Below are 22541 nucleotides of genomic sequence, written 5' to 3' on the forward strand. Positions count from 1 at the left end.
CTATCTAATTCCCAACTTTTTCTTTAATTTTATCATTATATTTTAAAATTGTTGTTAATGTGAAACCTGGTTTGGTAATTTATTGGGCTTGTTCATCTTTTCTTACATTGTAGTACGGATTTGGATAAAGTATGAGTAGTAATTGTGAAGCCTAATGTTTGTACATAATTCGTTATGTATATATGAGTTTGGTGTAATATTTGGTATGAAAACATCAATGGTGGGAGAAGGACGAGTTACCTACTTCTGGTTTTGCATCGTTGTACTTTCTACATTGGTCACTTGTACTCTGAACACATGCCATAATCACATGCCACTTCGCAGTTTTAGCCAATGCTTAAGAGGTAGCTAAACCTAAACCAGATGCAGTTCAGGTGGTTATAACACTGCTTTTTTTCTCAATGTTTTCTTCCCCTTCGATGATACACTGTTCACTGCAGACACCTAAGTCGTGGTGGCTACAACTTGGTTCTAAACACTTTTCTTCTAAATTCTTGAAAAAAATCTAATGTTACGTCTTGCGATATCGAAACATTGATTTGTTTAGATTAATTATTAGATTACACTATACTTTGTTTTGTGTTCTTGATGTTGATGAGCTGAAATCGACTTGACTGTGGTTGGGAAGTGAAACTCTGAAGAGGATTGAATCCTTAAAAGATACAGTTGGTTTTATGAGATTGTGAACAAAGAAAGAGGTTGTTAATCTTGAAGAAATTTGATGTTGGTTTGAGAGAGAATTAAATATTGATGTTGGTGAATCTTAAAGTTGAAGAAGCGAAACATATACTGAGATTTGAAGATGAAGAACATAAAAGCAAAGCATCTTCGCATCCTTCCTGGAGAATACAATGTAACTTGACTTTACTACACTCAATGCTGACTTTACAACTCCTAAAGCACAATGGTATCATATACATGCCACGTCATATTTATTACCTGTGAAACCGGTAACCGATACCCTTTTTAACAGGTCAAAAGAGATTTTATGCCTCTAGAATGCCAAAAAATAACATCAAGGACCTTTTAAACCAAAATTGAAAAGGTCGTTGAGCTACAGTGACGTTAACCCAAATGATATTCATTCAAAACATGTGCATAAGACACTAAATGTTGGTAAATGTGCACATAGCACCAAAAGAGGAGCTCTTACAATACACAATTGTTTTACGTGTGCACTAAGCACCAAAAGATGTGTCATTTCATAGTTTTTGGCATAATTCAAACAAAAGCAAATATCCTAGATTAAGGTGACCGGATGTTCAATACTTGCCCCACTACCATCCTTTGTCACCACCTTTCTCATCAGCTTAAGCTTTGTGCTCCTCTGCGAATGACCACCCTTTCTTCCTATTCCACTTCTGAGCAAAAACTCGTACATGTTAAGCAACTACATGTTCAGCTGCTTGTTCCTCAACTGCTTGTTCATCAGCCACCATTTCTTCAACCCTAACCTCCTCATCAACTACTTGTTCATCAGCCACCATTTCTTCAACAACCTCCTCATCAACCACTTGTTCTTCAGCCCCAACCTCCTCAGCAGCCACATGTTCCTGTGGTACTTGTTCATCTGTAAAGCAAACAAATTATTAGTGTCAAAATATTAATAAAGAAAGAATGTAATTAGGAATCAAACCTTGTTTCAGCAATGGACATTGTCTCTTGTTGTGACTTTCTTGATGACAATTACCACATTTTGGAATGCCCACCAATCTTGCTAACAATATGCATTCCTTCTTTTTCTATAGAGCATTTCTTTCTGTTCACTTTTGATCTCTCGGGCATTCACCTACGCCTTGGTGGCAAGATGCTTTGAAGACCTGTTTCCGGCCACATGTCAGCTCCATTAGTTGGTTTCACATTATATCTATAGCAACTTCCAAACATCTTCATTATAAACCAAACTGCAACATACTCCTCTGCATTCCTATTCAAAAACAAGATTGCAACAATGACATGTACACATGGTATACCAGTCAGCTGCCATGCTCTGCACCCACAAGTTCTTTGGTCCAAGTCAACTGCATAAACCTCATGCAATTCTTTCACTTCATATATTTACGAACCACTTGGAGTAACATCCCAATACCTATGATGAAATGGTATAAAGTAAGAAATTTCCAATAAAAAAAGTTGCATTACAAGTGTCACACCCCCAAACCAGAACGGCGGAAACGTTCGGGGGCGGATGACGTCATGCTCAGTATCATAACCATAGTGAAGAAAGTAAAACACAACCATCATAGATATAATTTAAAGATTACATTGTTTCCAAAATACATGTTTCCAATTAAATTACATATGATGATAAAATGTAGCAAAAGAATCTACGCCTTAGCGTCTTGACTTCTGAAATCTTGCGGTTACCTGTATTACTGATTACCTGAGAATACAAGTTGTTTTGAAAAGAGAGTATCAGCATAAAGTTGGTGAGTTCATAAGTATTTTATAAAAATGAGTGTTGTTTCCTTAACGTTTGTTACAAGTTTGTTTCTAGAAAATCCAATATTTTCTAAAAGATTTGTTGTAAACTGAAATGAAGCAAGGCTTAGTATGTGCAAGTAAATCGTCATACTTATGTGTGTGTTTTATATTTAAATAAAACCCCTTGGTATAAAGCCTTAGAATTTCCGTGAACTGTATGTTGTGTTAATATTCCATGCGAGATGTTATAATCATACTAAAGACTAGGTGGCCTTGAAATGCGACGTTCTTCAGGCGTCGGAAAGTTATGACACTTGTCACCACAGACCTGCCGGTCTAGCTGTTGCAAGCAGCTCAGGTGCGGGTTTGTCGGGCCCAGTATAGATCTATACACAACTATCACGTTCTCACTCCAGGAGATTCTGATTATAACTAAAGGACTTTTTTTTATGGTACTTGGAGTACCCCGAAGGAGAATGTCTCACAAATATTCATTAACGAGTTCACGTAGTGTGTAGTGAAAGTTCGTTTTGTAAATCGATAATGTTATTGTTTTCTTTGTTAAATGAAGTGTTCAAAACTATACCTATTATAGTTTATCTAAAGTGTTGTATGAGGGTATGAAACCTTGTTACGCACGTATATGTATTTCAAATAAGGGACATTGGAAATACTTAGTGTAAATCTTACACACCTTGCTCAACATGTTAGAAGGTGTGAATAACTCTTAAATATGTATTTGACAGTTTTACCCTTAACCGTCACTGTTTTTGAGTAATTATAGAAAAATCATCGTAAGTCGGAAACTGAATCCGCAAACTCCGAGTATTTGGAAAAAGTGTCTACTATGTTCATAAATTTTCCCATAATTTTTGGTGGTTTCAAACTAGTGTGAAATGTTCATTTTCACAACCTGGTCTGGTTTTGTTGCTGCAGTAATAGGCAGTTTTGTAAAAATCACCATAAATTGTAGAAAAATCGTATGGAGATGTGCAAGTAGTCATTTTAAAGATATAAACCTGAACTACTTGCATATTATACAGTTTTGAAAAATATTAAGTTTAAGTTGGGTAAAACAGTCCGTGAACAGGTCACAACTTTTCTGTTGTAAGCTGTCAAGTTAAGTTTTGAATATATTTTTGTGTTTTAACTTGTATTCCCCCTGAAAACTGAAGAAAACTAGAAAATATAGGGGTATGAACTCACCTTGAGTGATGACTTGAAGAGTGGAAGGTCGAAGACGAGGAGTATCAAGTCAAGAACACTTGATGAACACGTGAGAGTTTGGATGATCCTAAGAACGATTTTTTTGGTGTTAAGATATGAGTTAATGATCCAAGAGTGTTATGAAATTATGGAATGACACTTGAGTTTAGATGGAATACTTACCAAAAAGTGCTGTAGCAACTCAAGAACACTTGCACAAGGTGGTGGAAAGTAGAGAGAAAGAAGCTTTCTTGAGGTGATATGAGAAGTGTGGAAGTGAAGGATTTATCAAAGTGAACCAAGAAATCCTCCAGGGATTTCTTTATATAAATGTTGCTGGAGCAATTTGCAAGATTGAAGGGATGTTTACCTTGGTTTGTGTGATGTGGATAGGGTTGGACTATTGAGAGGATGACACATGGAAGGCAAGTGGGCACACTTGACCCACTTGTGGGGTTAATATCTTCTTAATATAAACTAATGATTTTTAATTAATAAATTCTTGAGAAATAAATAAAATAAGAGTCTTGTGGGTTAAAAATGATAAAATATGGATTTTGGTGAAAATCCCACGTTAAAATCATGAAAAACGGGCTTAAAACGAAGTCGTGGTCGAAAACCGGGTGAAAAATGGGAAAATCCGAAGTCAGGGCTTGGTTCCGGGTCTTGGCAGCCTTAGATCCGAAGTGTGGGTTGGCCGCTGAAGTGGATCCGGAGGCTGCGGCTCGCTGACTGCGGTCCGGAGGCTGCGGCTCGCTGGCTGCGGCTCGCTGACTGCGGCTAGCTGGCTGCGGCTAGATGGCTGCGGCTACACAAGGGGACTCCGGTTCAAGTAGGGTTTGGTCCCTATAGAGGGACTTCGGTTCAAGTAGGGTTTGGTCCCTGTAGAGGGACTTCGGCCCTAAAAGGCTATTTTCCAAGATATCTTCCCGTTTCGCATGGTTTTTCACCAAGTCAAGTGTCAGGATGCCCCAAATGATTACGAAAAGATCAAAAGAGGTTTTGAGAGAGATTTGACATTCTTGGAGAGATTTCTCATACAGAGAGAGATTTAGGAGAGATTTCACATTCTTGGAGAGATTTCACATATTTAGAGAGATTTGGGAGAGATTTCACATACTTGGAGAGATTTCACATACTTAGAGAGATTTGGGAGAGATTTGGCATACTTGGAGAGATTTGGGAGAGATTTCACATACTTGGAGAGATTTGGGAGAGATTTGGCATACTTGGAGAGATTTGGGAGAGATTTCACATACTTGGAGAGATTTCACATACTTAGAGAGATTTGGGAGAGATTTGGCATACTTGGAGAGATTTGGGAGAGATTTCACATACTTGGAGAGATTTCATATACTTGGAGAGATTTGATCTTAGCTATTATTATTGTATAATCTCGTAATGCAAGGTTTGTGAACACCGTTATGTTTCGTTTATGATTGTTTTAAGTCCCCGAAAGGGTCCTTAGTCGTGTTTTGATGCGTTTAACTCCCTTTTTTTTAGGGTTTTTACACTGTTAACACATAGATTTTTCGAGACACTTGAATTTTTGACATACAAATGCACATTTTTATTCATAGAATAACTTCTAACATACAGGCACTAATTAAATTCGACCGGTTTGTCTTGTTTGACTTTGACTAGAATTTGACGGTTGTCACAACAAGTAAGTAGCATACCTATTTTGTTCTTTCAGTTTCTCAATCCTCCTTCTAACGAAAGGACATATATCCAAGTTCCATTTTGCCCCTTTTGTTTTTGTTTGTACATCCTCTCCATCACGTACGTTCTGACTTCTTCCAACATTGATATTATGTTTTTTTTTCTGGCCTCTACAATTGTTGCATTGAAAGATTCTGATATTCCATTTCCCACGGCATCACAACACCTACATAGCTTAAAAAATGCCCTGCACCATGTATTTGGGTCTCTTTCCATCAGGTGATCATAAGCATGTGTGGACATTGCATTGATTTCCCTCATATAAAATCGAAAAGCTGACTCGGTTGTGGACTTTGCAGCTCTCCAGAATAACTTCCTAAACTCAACACCTGTGTATTTCTTCTTAAAGTTAGCATAGATGTGTCTAGTACATTGCCTATGCTCACATGCTGATGATTTTTCCTTAACAACTTCTACCAAACCCTGCCAGATGAAAATATTAACATTAAATATTAAACAACATACAAATAAACATATAAAGCACTAAGTTGTGTATTTATAAGAACAAGCCTTATGCTGGTCAGAAATAATGGTAAGACCTCTACCGTCTCCCATCTCAATGTCCTCAAGTAGCAGATCTAAGAACCACTTCCAATTTTCCTTATTTTCTACTGCCACTACAACCTATGCCAGAGGGTACATTTGGATGTTGGATTCCCTAGCAACAGCTGCTAATAGCTCACCTCTGCAAATACACTTCAAAAAAGACCATTATACCTTGATTTAGGGTCTGTTACATCATGCATACTGACTAATCAGGCCAACAAACATGATATCGACATCAATATATTCTTATATGCAAAGACTACCCATTAAAATAATAACCTTTCAATAAAACTCACTGAAGAATTGTTACATACATAAAAATTAAACAAAAGCAATAAAATAAAAAAGTTGGATTGAAAACCGAATAAGTGATGGTCTGATTTTTATCAATCAACCATGACTCCAAAAACCTCCGTTATAAATCCAACATTGGTCTGATTTAGAGGGGTTGGGGTATCGAAGCCAGTGTTTGAAGAAAAAAGAAGATATGTCGATTTCTAAGAGTATAACTTACATGAAGATGAACATATCCGACTGTAGCAAGGGATCAACTTCAGATTTTCTTGGAGGATTTTTGATCGATCGAACTCTAGAGGAATCGACTTCCCTCTCTTCCTGTTTTTGACGAGAAATTGGGTAAAATCTCACATATGACTAAGTTAATTGATCGTATACTCCATGTCATTTTCTTTTTTCTTTTTATTTTTTTAAACGGTCGAATAAGAGAGGTAACCTACACATGGCGGTTACCATAGGTAACATTTGAACAAATGGTATACTTTCTTGGTGTGTGTGTGTGTGTTTTTTTGTATCAAACCCTTACTTGGATGGTACTTTTTGAACAACCAAAACTTCGATGGTCTTTTTTGAACGTTTCTAAAACATTCTTACCCTTATAAGTCATTTTCCCAACTTTATTTTACTGTGTATTTCGTTCTTAATATTAACTACTATCAATTTCGAAATTAAGAGATCAAGGTCAAGGGTTTACATACCTTTGGTTTGTTGTAGCAAACAAATCACTTCAATCCTTCCTTTGAAGAGCTTGGAAAGCTATCACCAAAAAGACGATGTCTCTAATGGCTCACACCCAAACCCTAGAACTACAAGACTATTGAGGAGAGATGAGGGAGGTATATATTCGTTCATATGCTCCTTGGAAAGAGTAACCACGAAATTTGATGCCCAAGGGGTTCTATTTAAATTTAGGTAACTTAGGGACAAAACAAGATTTAAATAATTAAATAATAGATTTAATTACAATTAAAATTCTTTCTTTATTAACATACTAAAGATTTTTGGAAACCCTAGAAAAGCTCCTAAAATCGTCCACCCTTGGATGGTTCTAAAATTGTCTATTTTGTTCAACTATTGAATAATTATAGTTCACCCATTGTACTTTTAATTAATTCCAATTAATCTCAAATTTATTTCAGATTAATTTTGATTAATAATTAATAAATTCTAATTGATGTCATATTAATTTATTAATCATTAAATTAACAAATCAATTATGTTAACAATTGATCTCATATTAATTTATTAATCACATAATAAATTAACGAATTAACTATGTATTTCAAATTAATATATTAATCATGTAATATATTAACAAATCATTTCCTCATAATTTTCAATTAGGTTATTAATCGTATAATAATCTAATAAACCATTCTCTCTCTACAAATGTCATTCTAATCAAGTTCTAGTTATGAGGGCAACCAAAAAATGACTCTGCTTCTAATTACAAGTATATAACAATTTAGTTATGAGCTTAGACACCTTAATCCAACACATGTTACCTCCAAGATCCAATTAGATAGTCTTAACAAATGTCTTAGTCATCAACGTTGTTACGACCAATTAATTTAAGTAATAAGTATTTTTCAATTTTAATATTTTGGAACCGGTTCCGACGGTTATCCAGCGGGTAACGGTTCCTAAAATACAAAAACCAACCAAAACTGGTCCTTGGCGGTTTCCACTTTTAGGAATCGGAATCGGAACTAGTGACCTCGATTCCGATTCTAGAACCGACGGTTCCAAGCCAGTTTCGGTTTCACAGATACCCGCTATCCGTGCTCACCCCTAGTACTAAGAGTGCAAATGTTACTAAAGAAAACTATTGATGAGGAAATGTTGAACGAAAACCAAGGTTAGTAACAAAATTATATAAAACTTGGAATATGTTGAATTGACAATAAATAATTTGACAATCAAGGAGTGTTTTTTATATTTTGTTACCAATTGAATGGCGAAGGTTGTTTTCATGCATGCTTACTTTTTCTAATAACGATATAACTTGTTAAAGTTAATATATAAATATGTTATATATATTGAATAAATAGGAAAAATGTAGATATAATATTTTTTATTAGAGAGTCGTAAATGATGAAAAATATTAAAATATACATATGTTAGTTACTTGTAAAACATTTATAAGTAATTTTGTGGATAGATGGCTTGTAGCTCATAGGTATTAGATATGAAAAAGTCTCTTTCCAAGAAGTTGAGAGGGTTACGTTCTAATGTTAAAAAATAAATAGATTTTGAAATATAATTAGTGCGTGTGTATGTTAGATGTTCTAAAAATCATTTAGAGTTTATCTTGTTAATTACATTGTTTCATTATATATTTTTTTATTTTTACTTTAAATTATATATAGTGAGAAAAGAGTTCATATCTAAACTATATATATATATATATATATATATATATATATATATATATATATATATATATATATATATATATATATATATGGCTAGGTTAATATGTTTTTTATATCTATTGTGTGTTAGAATGGACCAATAAAAATTTAGAATGAATTCGCATCTAGGTTTTCATATATGACTTCGTATTATGTTTCAGGACACACTTATTTCAAATACAACAAAGTTGTCTGGAACATGGAGAATGATAGCGTATTCTACTAGAATATACTTTCATTCTGCTAGAATACACTCTTATTCTGCTAGAATAAACTATTATTATGCTAGAATACACTCTCGTTCATAATGTTCACACAACTTTGTTGTATTTGAGTGAGTGGGTACTAAAATAAAACCCAAACTCATACATGAAAACCTAGATGCGAATTTATTCTGAAATACTATTATTGCTGACATTAATCACGAATTTAATTAGTTTCCATAAAAAATAATTATAATTATATATATATTTTAATATACATATAATTATGGATATCATTTAATATTTATCCTTATTTCATTAAATAATAATTTAAATTTTATTAAATTCTTATTGATCCATTCTAACACACAACAGAGATATGAAGAACACATGAAGCTATATATATATATATATATATATATATATATATATATATATATATATATATATAATTTTCCCATAATTAGTGAACATCAAAACTGAAAAGTGACTTTTGCATTCTTATTTAGTTTTATGAAACGAACAAAACGTCAAAAAATTAAAAATACTCTTAAGTTGTAAAAAGTAAAGCGAACAAGACATATTTTTTGCATTATTTTTTTACTAAACGAACAAAACGTCAAAAAGTTAAAATATTCCAAAGGCACAAAAAAATAAAGCCAACAAAACATATTTTTTTTCCATTATTTTTTTAGGATACGAACAAATCGTTAAAAATTTAAAAATACTCCCACTAAATTTATTTTAATTATATATTAATTTTGTAGGTTGAATTTTATTCTACTTGGAAATATTTTTTTTATTTGTTTAACTAATTAATTATTTTTATTATAGTTTTTCCTTTATGAAACATTTATATATATATTAATATCTATTGATAATATTTGTTTAAAATATTTTGTATTAAAATATGATATGTTTAAAAATAACAAAATAAAATAGAAGAAGACTTTATTAAACATTTTAAATAGATGAAGATTAATATGTTCAATTTATTAGAAAACTATTGAAATTTGTTTGAAAATATGTTTAGTTAGAAATCGAAATTAATAAAATAATAAAATGACAAATAATTTGAAGTCGATGTTAATAAAAAAAATATATAAATATATTATTATAAAAAATAAACAATAAAATACTTTTCATTAGTAAATACATACATTTATTTCGGGAATAAAGTGAGTCAACTTCTCGGATTCAAATCGGAATCTTGAGTTCATGACTTCATGCATATAAGTGGCGTGTCATTTGACAGACATACCCCCAAACACGGAAATCTACAGTTGCACATTACCCATCATTGCCGGGGGTACTTTCGAGAATTTTTTCGGCCGTCACCATTATTTACTTTTCTGGAGCTCTTCTCCGTCACCCAGACGTGGCGACTTCCACCTCTTTCCTCTTGTCGTTTCTCTCTGTATGTAATTTCTGAGGAAACCTTTTCATTCAATTGGTAAGTTGGTTCATTCATCTATTTGTTTCGTTTGTTATGTTTGTGAGTTGGCATCAAATCTGATTATACCAACTTCCAATTCCGAAAACTTTTATATTTTGAGAAGTAATTTGAGTTTGCCTGATTTCTAATGAGATCTGGTGAAGTAAGCATGACCCATTTCTGCGACGAACATATTGTACTATGCAATTGAACAATTTTGTATAAATTGAGCTTTTTGTATGGGTTTGGAAGAAATTGAAAACAGTTGGATTGTATTCACTGAACATCTGTAGCGTTTTTTGAAGTTCTTAACATGTTAATTTAAGAATTTAAGATTGTGCTTGGATTCATTTAGTATGTTCTAAAGTTCGCTTTCCAGATTATTTAATTGTGGATGTTAAAAAGTAAAGGTCATTTGAATCGTGTTCATGAAGTAATCATTTAGACTTACTTTTTAATTCCTCATTGACCAGTGTCAATTTGTAAATTTGAACTCTTGTTTCAAACGTATGAACTGAATCGAATTCATTTTGTTCAAACGGATTTAGGGTGTTTAAATGTGGAGTTGATCTTTTGAATGTAATCAACTCGTGTTTGCATTTTGAGGACAAATTGTGAGCTTAAAGGATCACTGTAGAGAATTGAAGAAAAATCTTTTGGGGGAAATTCATGGAGTTGACTTTTTCAGTTCTCTATATTATATACCTTTCAACCCAATCAAAACCCTGAAAACTATACGCATCTAGTGAAGGTTTTCATATCTTTATGTTTGACCTGTTTAACATTCTTGATTTTTAGGTTATTGGCCTTTCGAGAGGTGAAAATATTGTTCCAAAAAGTCAACTAAATAAACTAGTTCATGCAAATTGAGGAACTAGTTTCTGGGGTTGACCATGATCACGTTACAGAAGTTGACTTGCTCATGGTCACTGATAGCAACCGTTGCTTCACTTGTCACATTGGTTTCAATAGTTCATATGTTCTTGTTTCCTTCTGTGCCTTCTTTTGATTACTTTGGATATAAGCAAGTAAAAGACTCTTGTATCCCAATTAATGAAACAATCAATGTGGAAAAGAAGCACATTTTGCCTTTAAATGCAACGTTTCCAGCTGACTTGCATAAGGCAGTTGTATATCGTGGTGCACCATGGAAGGCTGAGATTGGTCAATGGTTATCCGCTTGTAGTTCAGTTGCCACTACCATAAAAGTTCTTGAGGTGCTACAAGTTTGTGATTATCAAAATTTCATTTTCAAATTTTTTTTTTTTTTTTTTTTTTAATCTTGGCTTATAGTTTGCGGTTTTGTTGATAGCCAATCAGTGGGAAGAAATGTGAAGATGGGTGTAGTGGTCAAGGCATTTGTAATCATGAACTTGGTCAATGCCGATGCTTTCATGGATTTAGTGGTTAGTACTTCCTCAATGTGTAGATACACTCTAGGGTTTGAGTCTCATCAGCTGCTGTGTGAGAGTTTCAGTTCCAATGTGGATTGGGCTCCTTGTGGGCACTGGTCTCTTACGTCAGCCACCTAGCGGGCCACTGTGTACTTGATTTACATCTCACATGACTGCCAGTGTGGGCCAGCTTAGGAGTTGCCAGAAGAATAACCCTTTTTCAGAATTAAGCAATCTTTATTTTTTCTTTTTTTTGGTGAAACAGGAGAGAAATGTTCTGAAAGACTAGAATTAAGTTGTAATTATCCGGCAACAGAGGAGCTACCATACGGCCGATGGGTTGTTTCCATTTGCTCTACACATTGCGACACAACACGAGCAATGTGCTTCTGTGGGGAAGGAACAAAATACCCAAATCGCCCTGTTGCAGAGTCATGTGGGTTTCAAATGATGTAAGCCCATAAATAAACCATAAATCTCTTTGTTTCCACCGAATTTATATATAATTCCATTCTGATTCACCAATTCAATGAACCCAGCTTACCTTCTGAACCTGGTGGCCCGAAAGATGTTGACTGGTCAAAATCAGACCATGAAAATATTTTCACAACAAACGGGAGCTTACCCGGATGGTGTAATGTGGATCCTGTTGAAGCTTATGATTTGAAGGTGAAATTTAAAGAAGAATGTGATTGTAAATATGATGGTCTTTTTGGGCGTTTTTGTGAGACACCTGTGTTATCTACTTGTATTAACCAATGCTCTGGTCAAGGCCATTGTCGGGGTGGATTCTGTCAGGTATAGCAATAAATAACAACATACTTGCATTTCTTCTTATTACATTATAATATTGTACTTTGAAAGTAGAATGCTATAATTGGGTAGAGTTTTTTAAAAGTAGAATGTCCTTTTTGGTTATATGCAGTGTGAGAATGGGTGGTATGGAGTAGATTGTAGCATTCCATCTGTTCATTCTTCTATTCAAGATTGGCCACAGTGGCTTCGACCTGCTCAGGTTACTGTTCCTGATAACGAACAAGTGACAGGAAGCATCGTCGGTTTACAAGCGGTGGTGGAAAAGAAAAGGCCGCTGATTTATGTCTACGATTTGCCTCCCGATTTTAACAGTATCCTACTCGAGGTTAGAATGCAAAACCCTAATTGTAAACGATGTCTTTATTATTCTCTTTTTTATTGATTCTCAATTTGTAAATCTTTGAATTACAGGGTCGTCATTTTAAGCTCGAGTGTGTAAATAGGATCTATGATCAGGATAATGCTACTATATGGACGGAGCAGCTATATGGTTCTCAGGTATTAATCTATTATAGATAATCATCTTTCTAAATTATTTTTGTTATGTGAAAAATTGAAGAATGAATTTGAAATTAAGCAATTTTATGAATGTTTGTTTATTTGCAGATAGCAATGTACGAAAGCATGTTAGCTAGTCCACATCGGACATTAAATGGTGAAGAAGCGGATTATTATTTTGTTCCTGTTCTTGATTCTTGCATCATTACTCGTGCTGATGATGCACCCCATTTGAGCATGGAGGTACAGCGACATAAAAACTTGATTTTTTTTTTTTTTTTCTTTTTTACTGATATTTATGTTTGATTTGTTCATGTTTTCAGGAACATAGGGGTTTGAGAAGCTCTTTCACTCTCGATTTTTACAAGAAAGCACATGATCATATTGTTGAACAATACCCATACTGGAATCGCTCATCTGGAAAAGATCACATTTGGGTATGATTTGAGTATATGGTCGTCCACTTGATGATAAGATAGATAAAAGAAATTTGGTTATAATTTTGATTTTTTTTTTTTTGCAGTCTTTTTCATGGGATGAAGGTGCTTGTTATGCACCAAAGGAGATATGGAACAGCATGATGTTGGTTCATTGGGGCAACACAAATTCAAAGCACAACCATTCAACCACAGCCTATTGGGCTGATAATTGGGATCAGGTCCCTTCAGATAAAAGGGGCAATCATTCTTGTTTTGATCCAGAAAAAGATTTAGTAATTCCAGCATGGAAGCGCCCAGATGTCACCTCTTTGACCTTAAAGCTTTGGGATAGGTATAAAAGTCAAACATCATTAAAAAAAAAAAAAAACGCGTTGCTATTTCTATCTCTAAAGCTTATTGTAATTTCATGTGCTTAGGCCTCGTGAGGAGCGGAAAACATTGTTTTACTTCAACGGAAATTTAGGGCCAGCTTATGAACGTGGAAGGCCTGAAGCCACGTAAGTGTACATATAGGCAATCTAAAAAAAATGGTCGTTTAGGTTCATAAACTACCCTAATTCTAATTTTAATTTTTGTGATGCAGGTATAGTATGGGTATAAGGCAAAAACTAGCTGAAGAATTCGGGTCTGCCCCAAATAAAAACGGGCAGCTCGGGAAACAACACGCGGAAGATGTGATTGTGATCGCGCATCCTTCCGAAAGTTATCATGAGGATTTGGCAAGTTCGGTTTTTTGTGGAGTTATGCCGGGTGATGGGTGGAGTGGTAGAATGGAAGATAGTATTTTGCAAGGTTGCATTCCCGTGGTTATTCAGGTCTCTAACCTTTTTGGCTTAACCCATTAAGTCATTATGTCTGGATTAAGTCAACATGTTAAGTGCTTAACCCATTAAGAAACAGTTCCTTCGTTTTCCTAAACAATTTTTCATGTTCAGGATGGGATCTTTTTGCCATGGGAGAACGTGCTTAACTATGAGAGTTTTGCTGTTCGATTAGGTGAAGATGAAATACCAAACCTCGTAAATATTCTCCGGGTAATTCAGATTTCATTATTTTTCTAGCAGTCGATAAACATGCAATTATGTTTACAAGTATTGAATTTGATATGATGGTTGTTCATGTAGGGGTTCAATGAAACAGAAATAGAATTCAGATTGGCGAATGTGAAGAAAATCTGGCAAAGATACTTGTATCGTGGTTCAATTTTGCTCGAGGCTGAAAGACAAAAATCTGCTTTTGGGCATATTAATGATTGGGCTGAAAAGTTGTCTGAGCTAAGTGATGATGATGATGTTTTTACAACATTCATACAGGTATATACACGTTCGTTCATACGTATTACTTTAAGTTTTTTAGGGTTATTTTTAATGATAAGGATGAGAAGGACATTCATGTCTTTTGCACACGTCTCCCACCTTGTCCCAACTTTTTGGGTTGGACAAAAATTGTAATTTTTGTCCTGTGTGTCAAATACAGTACAACATGTCATGTCATGACTGATGAAAAGAATATATTTTTTTGCTAGATATTGCATTACAAATTATATAACGACCCTTGGAGAAGGCAACAAACAAATATGAAAAATGAGACTGGCATACCGAGAGAATGCTTACTCAAAGTATAGTGAAGAACATATGTTATAGTTGGAGGCGTGTAAACTGTAAACAGTGGTATAAAGATCGTTTAGTGTTTCATATAATTATATTTATTGAAAATGATTTTGGGTACATGCGAAAGCCAATTTGCGTTGTTTTGGTAGTATATTTGAATTTTGAGGGGAAAATTTGTGCCCAGTTTTGCTCATCTTGTGTTTATAAAAGAAGGAAATAAAACATTGGTGGTGGATGCATGATTTTATTTATTTATTTACATGTTACTTGTTAGTTACTTGAACTAAGGGCATCCATCCATTGAGTTTGAGAGATTGTTCACCATTTCTCGCTAATCTTTTTAAATTCTATTTAGTTCAATGAAATTTCCTATCATTTTATAAATATCTAAACATAATGTGAAATAATAATAGTAAACTGAAACTAATATATTATAAAACAGTTACTGAAACTAACTTTGCAATTTAAATAGTATGGTACCTAAAACATGTAGTATATCAACTAGTAGTCTAGTACGATACCTAAAATATAATAATTTGAGTAATACGTACGATACAAAAATTAAAAATAATATATAATAAAAATTTATAATTGAAATTAAAAGGTTAATACTTGAATTGCATTTTAGTTTTTTGTTAATCAAAATAAAAAACCTGGTTAATACATTATTGTTTAATTAAAGAAAATATGGTGAGATTAAACTTTACCCTTTAATTTAGAGAGATTTACAAATCTAGCTATTTTGCCTATTATTTGCAAAAAAATAGCAAAAATTTTGAACTTTTCAAAAAATAGCCACTGATACCACAAACGAGGCTACCTCATCCATGATTTCGTCATCTAGTATTCGGTTTGGTATAGCCTATAAAATAAATCATTTTTTCAGATGAAACCGCAAATGGCTTAGTTAATGTGGTTTCCTCTCATCTCATATGCGGTTTTGTTTATTCTTCCGTTCATGGGATTTCGACAACGAAATCCCATATGGGCATAAGCGATATGTGATTTCGTTGACACATCTTCCTCATTATGGTATTATAGCGTAAAATCTTACAAGCTACTAGATGAAGTTCATAAATGGTAGCACATAACAACATATGATACTCATCTTCAGTTTCAACACATTTGAACCAAATAAAAGAAGAATCTCTGATGAAGAACGAAACAACAAATTGGTCTCATACGACCTAACCTTGTTTTCGGTTTCAATGACTATTTTTTGCAAAGTCGAAACTTTTGGCTATTTTTAACAACATAATTAGATAAAATGGATAAATCTGTAAATCAATTTATGCCAAATCAGCCACCCACCCACAATATATTAAAACCTCCATTAAATTCATCTCATTTAATGTAACTGATATTAATATAAGAATGCAAACATATCATATGATTGAAAACGAGAAGTAAAGTCATTGGTTTAATGTCCTAGATTCCTAAAAATAGCAACTTCCAAATTTAGACATAAAAATAATCTACCATCAAGATACCATTACGACAACCATGAAGAAAATCAATATATTTAAGAGAAAATTACAAAATTAGCTAAATACACTAATTACCTTACAAATTTAGCCATAAAAATAGAAATTGCAAAAATAATCACTAAATTCGCAGATGGAAATGCCCTATCTGCGATTTTGGCTTTCCATCTGCGAATGTACAAGTGCCTAAAACACAATTGTGCTTTAGGTACTTGTACATTCACAGATGGAAAAGTCCATCTGCGATTTTTGCTGTTCATCTGCGATTTTCGAGGTGAAAATCTATAAAACGGTTTTTTTTTTCTTCATTTTTCACTCTTCAATATAGAAAAACTCTCTCTCTCTCTCTCTCTCTCTCTCTCTCTCTCTCTCTCTCTCTCTCGGGGATTCCTTTTGACGATTTCTTGAAGAAAATGGACGATTATTTCAACAATCCCGAAAATATAGTTAGATTTTAACTCTTTTTATGTTTTAATTAACATTTATTTAGTATATGTCTTTATTATTTTATTATTTATTGTATTAGTTAGTGTAAAAAAAATGAAATTATATTGTTTGTGATAGGGTAATTTTGTTGTATTTGATAGTTTTAATATTTGTTATTAATAAACTTGAAGTTTAAATGTTATTTTGTTAGTGGTTGTATGAATGTACAAGTAGAGACTGCGTAGAGTATGCATCGGGTAGTTGTACATTTAGTAAAATGGTTAGAATATGCTAATTTTTTTAAGTTATTAGTTAAATTAATTGTTAGAATAATGTTTACAATATGTTTTGGTTAGTGGTTTAAGTTGATAAATTGATATAGCATGGTTAGAATATGTTATTTGTCATTTGTATAGTTGTTGTATAACTTGAAAATTGTATATTCTTATCGTATAATTGTTTTTATAAATTGAAAAATGGTTAAAATAATGTTTACAATATGTGTACAATAGTCGTTTGTATATTTGTCGTATAAGTTGAAAATTTGTATATATTTGTTGGTGAAGTATAAAATTTTTTATAGTATGGTTAGAAAATTTTATAATATGTGTACAATAGTCGTTTGTATATTTGTCGTATAACTTGAAAATTTGTATATATTTGTTGCTTTAGTAGAAAAAATTTTATAGTATGGTTAGAAAATGTTATTTTATATAATTTGAAAGTTAAAAATTGTTTGTATATTTGTCGTATAACTTGGAAAATTGTTTATATAGTTATCGTTTTAGTTGAAAAATTGTTTGTTTATATGGTTAGAAAATGTTATTTTATATAATTAGAAAGATAAAAATCGTTTGTATATTTGTCGTATAACTTGAAAAATTGTTTATATAGTTGTCGTTTAAGTTGAAAAATTGTTATAGTATGTTATTGTTTTTTAGCATAAATATATAAATTATTTATTAAATATTTGTATTTGCATTGTTATTATTGTTTATGTTATTATTGCATTTAATAATCATATATTTTAAAATGAAATAGCTGTTTAGTTTTCTAATATGTTATTGTGTTTTGTGCAGCATGATTATAATAATTTCAATGTGAAAGCTATTGTAAACTTAAAAGGATCGGGGTGTAACATATGGAAAATATTTGAAGTGTTAGATGGTGTCAGACGTGATATATTTAGAGATACGGTATTTGGTTACTTGTTGGACGTCCCTCGTTTACAAGGGGACAGATTGCTGTTCCACAAAATGTTCCTTCATCAGATACGGCCGGCCGCTGTTTTATCTCCAGATGGAATAAAACGGTTTTATTTTAGAGTAGGCGATACGAAAATGGTATATGGGCCGGAAGAGTTTTGTTTGATAACCGGGTTGAAATTTGGGGAGTATCCAAAAAACATCGGGAAAAAAGTGTCAGAAAAAATAGTTAGTAGTAAAAAAAATGTTTATTGCGTGAACGGCTATTTCCGAACTATACAAATGGTTCGGTGAAAATCGGTGACCTGAAAAGTTTTAATTTAAATCAACCATTCTTAGAAGTTGACGACGTCGATGCAGTTAGAGTATGTTTGATATACATTTTGTGTGAATGTTTTTTGGGAAAAGAAATAAATGATCGGGTGCCACAAGATTGATTTTTTTTTGCTGAGAATTTGGATGTCTGGAACAGGTATTTTTTGTTTACTTTGAAAGTTTTATATTATTAATGTTAATTTATATTATAATTAAAATTTTATTGTTTTGTTAGTTTCGCTTGAGGTAACTATTTATGGGATTTTACGTATGATGACCTTGAGGATACATGGAACAAGATAAATAAATATTTATCACTTCCTGAGCGTCGTCAAACTTTAAAATACACCGTCTCAGGATTTACGGCTCCAATTAGGGTATAAAAATTTACTTATATTTAAATGGTTTTATTGTTATGTTAGTTATTTTAATTTTAACTTTTATTACTATAATTGTAAAAATTGTAGATATGGATATATGAGATGCTTCCGACTGTTCGTGTCTGTGGATTTGTATTGAGAAAAAATAGAGACATGCCTCGGATGAAACGATGGAGTGGGACAAAAAAATTGAAATGGGTTGATGTGAACAAGATTTTTTCAAAGATACAGGTTTATAAATATTTTTTTATTATTAATAAAATTCATTATTATACTTTTATATGCATTTTTAATATGTTCAATTTTTTAGGAGGGACAACCACCAAGAAAAAAAATGTCACCGAGTGATGATGAGATGACATCTTGTTATTATATGTCATTTCAAGAGTATGTATATGGTGAACGGAAATCAGTTTCATCCCCAGTACGGGACCATTTTAGGAGAGAAGACGAATCTTCGTCTAGTATGTCGTCTAGTGATCGCTCTCATGGTAGAGGTGGGCGCAGTGGGAAACCCAACCTAGAGGAGGTGTTGAAACGGCTACATGCACTGGAGCAACATGTGTTTACGAACCGAGAACCTACAGAGGTGTTTGTTGAAGAAGTGAATAATGAAGATCTATGGAATAACATCAGTTTTGAGGAGCCTGCAGTATTCCAAACAAATTTTGATGAACGGGTTAGTTACACGCTACATTATTTTTTTTAATTTATTAACATATATGAATATTTGTGTTCATATTTTATATTTGAAAATGTAGGTTGTAGAAGATGAAGTGATGAAAAAAAATAATACAAATGAAAATATTTTTGGTGATATTGAAGACGGCAAGGTTATTATATATATTACATTTACGATTTTAATAATTAATTTTTAATGTGTCTTTCGTTAATAACTATAATGTGTTAATTTTAATGTAGGAGTTGGAGGAGAGGAATGAGAATGCGGGTTGTAGTAGGAACAAATTTGATGATGATGTGTTTGATGTAAATGATTATAATGAAGCTAAAGAGGTTGTTATACTTACATTTATTTTAATTTTTATTTAGTAGATTGAAACATGTTTTAATTAGAGATTTTTGCTTATTAATTTAGGTGTCGGAGGAAGATGAAATACAAATTACGGGAAATCTAAATTATTATGATGCTTATGGTTTTGATAGCAAAGAAGTTACACCCGATAGACCGAGGGCTCGAAATCCATCAAAGTATTTGTGCCCTCCTTACACCGAGGTATTCGTTTAATTTAAAAACTTATATCGTAATAATAGAATTTTTTTTATGTGAATTATTTGAAAGATAGAGATCTAAACATTTCAATATTGTTTTAGCTGCACACGACACCGAAGCAAAAAAGAAGACCAAAAAGGAAGGTTGATATGAAATCAACAAGCCCCGTTCCTCCTCCAGCATTTGCTGTTGCTCACGACTTCTCCGTGTTGCGCCTGCAACCTTACGTAGCAGGCGGTGAGGTTGTGATCCAGAATTATTTATTTCATTCTTATGACGTGCAGCATCGTTTGTTTAATTTGGTGTTAGATAGAGAATTTTGGAGCGCCTTGTTTGGGCATATACACGACGGATGGTTGGAGGCAGCGGTAAAATAATAGTTAATTTATTTTTTTAAAAGTATTTTCTTTTTTAGTTAATAACAAAAGTCTCATAATTTTGTGCAGCATATCACCCTTTGGTATAGACTACTGATGGAGAGACGTTTTGATAGCGACCGACATACAATAATGCCTACAAATTTTTTTGTTTGCCATTCTCTGGAGGAAGGGCAGGATTGGAGGGTGTTTATGGCTGGTATTGCTAAATACCCCAACTTCATGGTTGTTTGGTGGGATGTCGATACGGTAAACTAAATTTTATTTTTTGAAAATATTATTGTTAATGTCGTTATGGTTTTGTATTTTTATTTGTAAACAAAATTTATTTATTTATTATCCTTATACAGGTCCTATTTCCGATTCATTCAGCCCCTAATCACTGGTTATTTGGGGAACTACGATTGGCGAATATGGAAGTCCATATTTATGACAGTCTCGGTAGAGGGGCTTATGAAAAATTCAACTCTGATGGAACCTTTACCAAATTTGAAGCTCGGGTGGCAGATAATTTAGACAAGATTAACTATTGGGCCCGGAGGAACATCCCAAGGATTCCATTGAATATGCAATTCATATTCGAAACAAATGTTCCCCAACAAAGTAGTCATTTGGGAGATTGCGGTGTTTTTGTTTGTATGTTTATGGAACAATTAGTTTCAGGCCAACCAATACGTGAACTTATTAACCCAAGGAACGCAGCTTTAGAGTTTCGCCAACGGTTGGCCAAAATTTTTTGGGAGTCGAGTCTTGGTCCTATGTAGTTGGATTATATATTTGTATATGTGGCTGTATGTTGGATTTAATGACCTATTAATAACTTCAATACTTACAACATAAGAACGACACCACCATTTGTTTTAAAGTAACAAGTACACTGCTCTAAACATAACAACAAATACAACAATTTATTGATGTAACAACCTGAAAACTATGAAAACAATACTAAAAAGCTTATAACTTGTAAACAATAATTGCCAAAAACAACACCCAACTACAAACCAAGGCTGTCTTTAACTTCTTATTTTCTGATTGAAATAGCTTGTTACTGTTAGCTATTTTAGCTATTACGATAGATGATTGGTCCTTCTCTTCATCAACCCAACTGATAAACCTGCATTTTGGTCCCTGTAAATTTAAACATTGACAATAAGAATTGTTGCCATATAATGATTAGGGTGTAAATATGAATGAAGTTAAGAACATGATACCATATATGGGCAAGTGTAAAATAATCTTCCTGGGTTTTTAGCTGTACCCGAAATCCTAATGACACGTTCACCTCCGCAATTACAGTATGCCATTCGCCTTTTTTATTCTATCTAATATGAATTACTTTCACAGATAAATTTCATGGAGTTACTTTACACCCATTTATAGAAGAAATTTTATTACAGACAACCAAGGTTCTAAATAACGTAAGGCGTGACTTGGCGGCAATGTCAAGCCTCAAGCTTTTCCGAGGCTTGACGAGTCACGTCGTTTGTAAGGCGTGACTTAAGGCGGCAATTTTGTATATAATTCATATTTTTATATGTGTTTTCTACTATTATTCATTTTTATACACATAAATGAGTCATGGCGGCGTTTTGGTAAAGCTTGGCGGCACATACAAGCCTTGGAGCCATGGCGTGCCATGGCGGAGCCATGGCGAGCTTTTTAGAACCTTGCAGACAACTATGTTTGACTATGAAATTAACTATTTTGACTATGAATCTAAAAAGTTGAACTATGAACTGCATACAAGTACATTGTCTTGTCTTGTCGGTCAGTGATGTTTGACTATGAAATGAACTGGTTTGACTATGAATTAAAAAAGTTGAACTATGAACTGCATACAAGTACATTGTCTTGTCTTGTCGGTCAGTGATGTTTGACTATGAAATGAACTGGTTTGACTATGAATTAAAAAAGTTGAACTATGAATTATGAATTATAGAGAAACACCAATTTGTATATAATTAAAATTGTATTTGTGTGATGATTATAATACACTTTCATTGCTTGTGAAAATGAGTACTTACACCGAAAGAAGCTTTTCTCAGCTACCAATATTCTTGCATAATACCGTTAATATATGTGGGTTATTTACCCCTTCTTGGGAGCTATCTGACAACA

The 22541-nt window shown here is 33.1% G+C and overlaps 1 protein-coding gene across 1 annotated transcript; it reads left to right on the top strand.

The window, feature by feature from the left end:
• Nucleotides 1–10014: 10014 nt before the first annotated feature.
• On the top strand, nucleotides 10015–15256 carry LOC145138528 (exostosin family protein). The gene is made up of 15 exons (XM_079072602.1): nucleotides 10015–10265; nucleotides 11046–11464; nucleotides 11560–11653; nucleotides 11907–12093; nucleotides 12181–12439; nucleotides 12567–12782; nucleotides 12869–12955; nucleotides 13064–13198; nucleotides 13279–13392; nucleotides 13479–13726; nucleotides 13812–13892; nucleotides 13979–14210; nucleotides 14331–14429; nucleotides 14520–14708; nucleotides 14921–15256. Exons 2-15 carry the CDS (start codon nucleotides 11141–11143, stop codon nucleotides 15017–15019), a joined length of 2364 nt encoding a protein of 787 aa, XP_078928728.1. The 5' UTR covers nucleotides 10015–10265; nucleotides 11046–11140; the 3' UTR covers nucleotides 15020–15256.
• Nucleotides 15257–22541: the final 7285 nt, after the last annotated feature.

This window comes from Lactuca virosa, chromosome 9 (assembly GCF_052849685.1).
Source record: "Lactuca virosa cultivar CGN04683 chromosome 9, Lactuca_virosa_CGN04683_v6, whole genome shotgun sequence".
NCBI classification, from domain to species: Eukaryota; Viridiplantae; Streptophyta; class Magnoliopsida; order Asterales; family Asteraceae; genus Lactuca; species Lactuca virosa.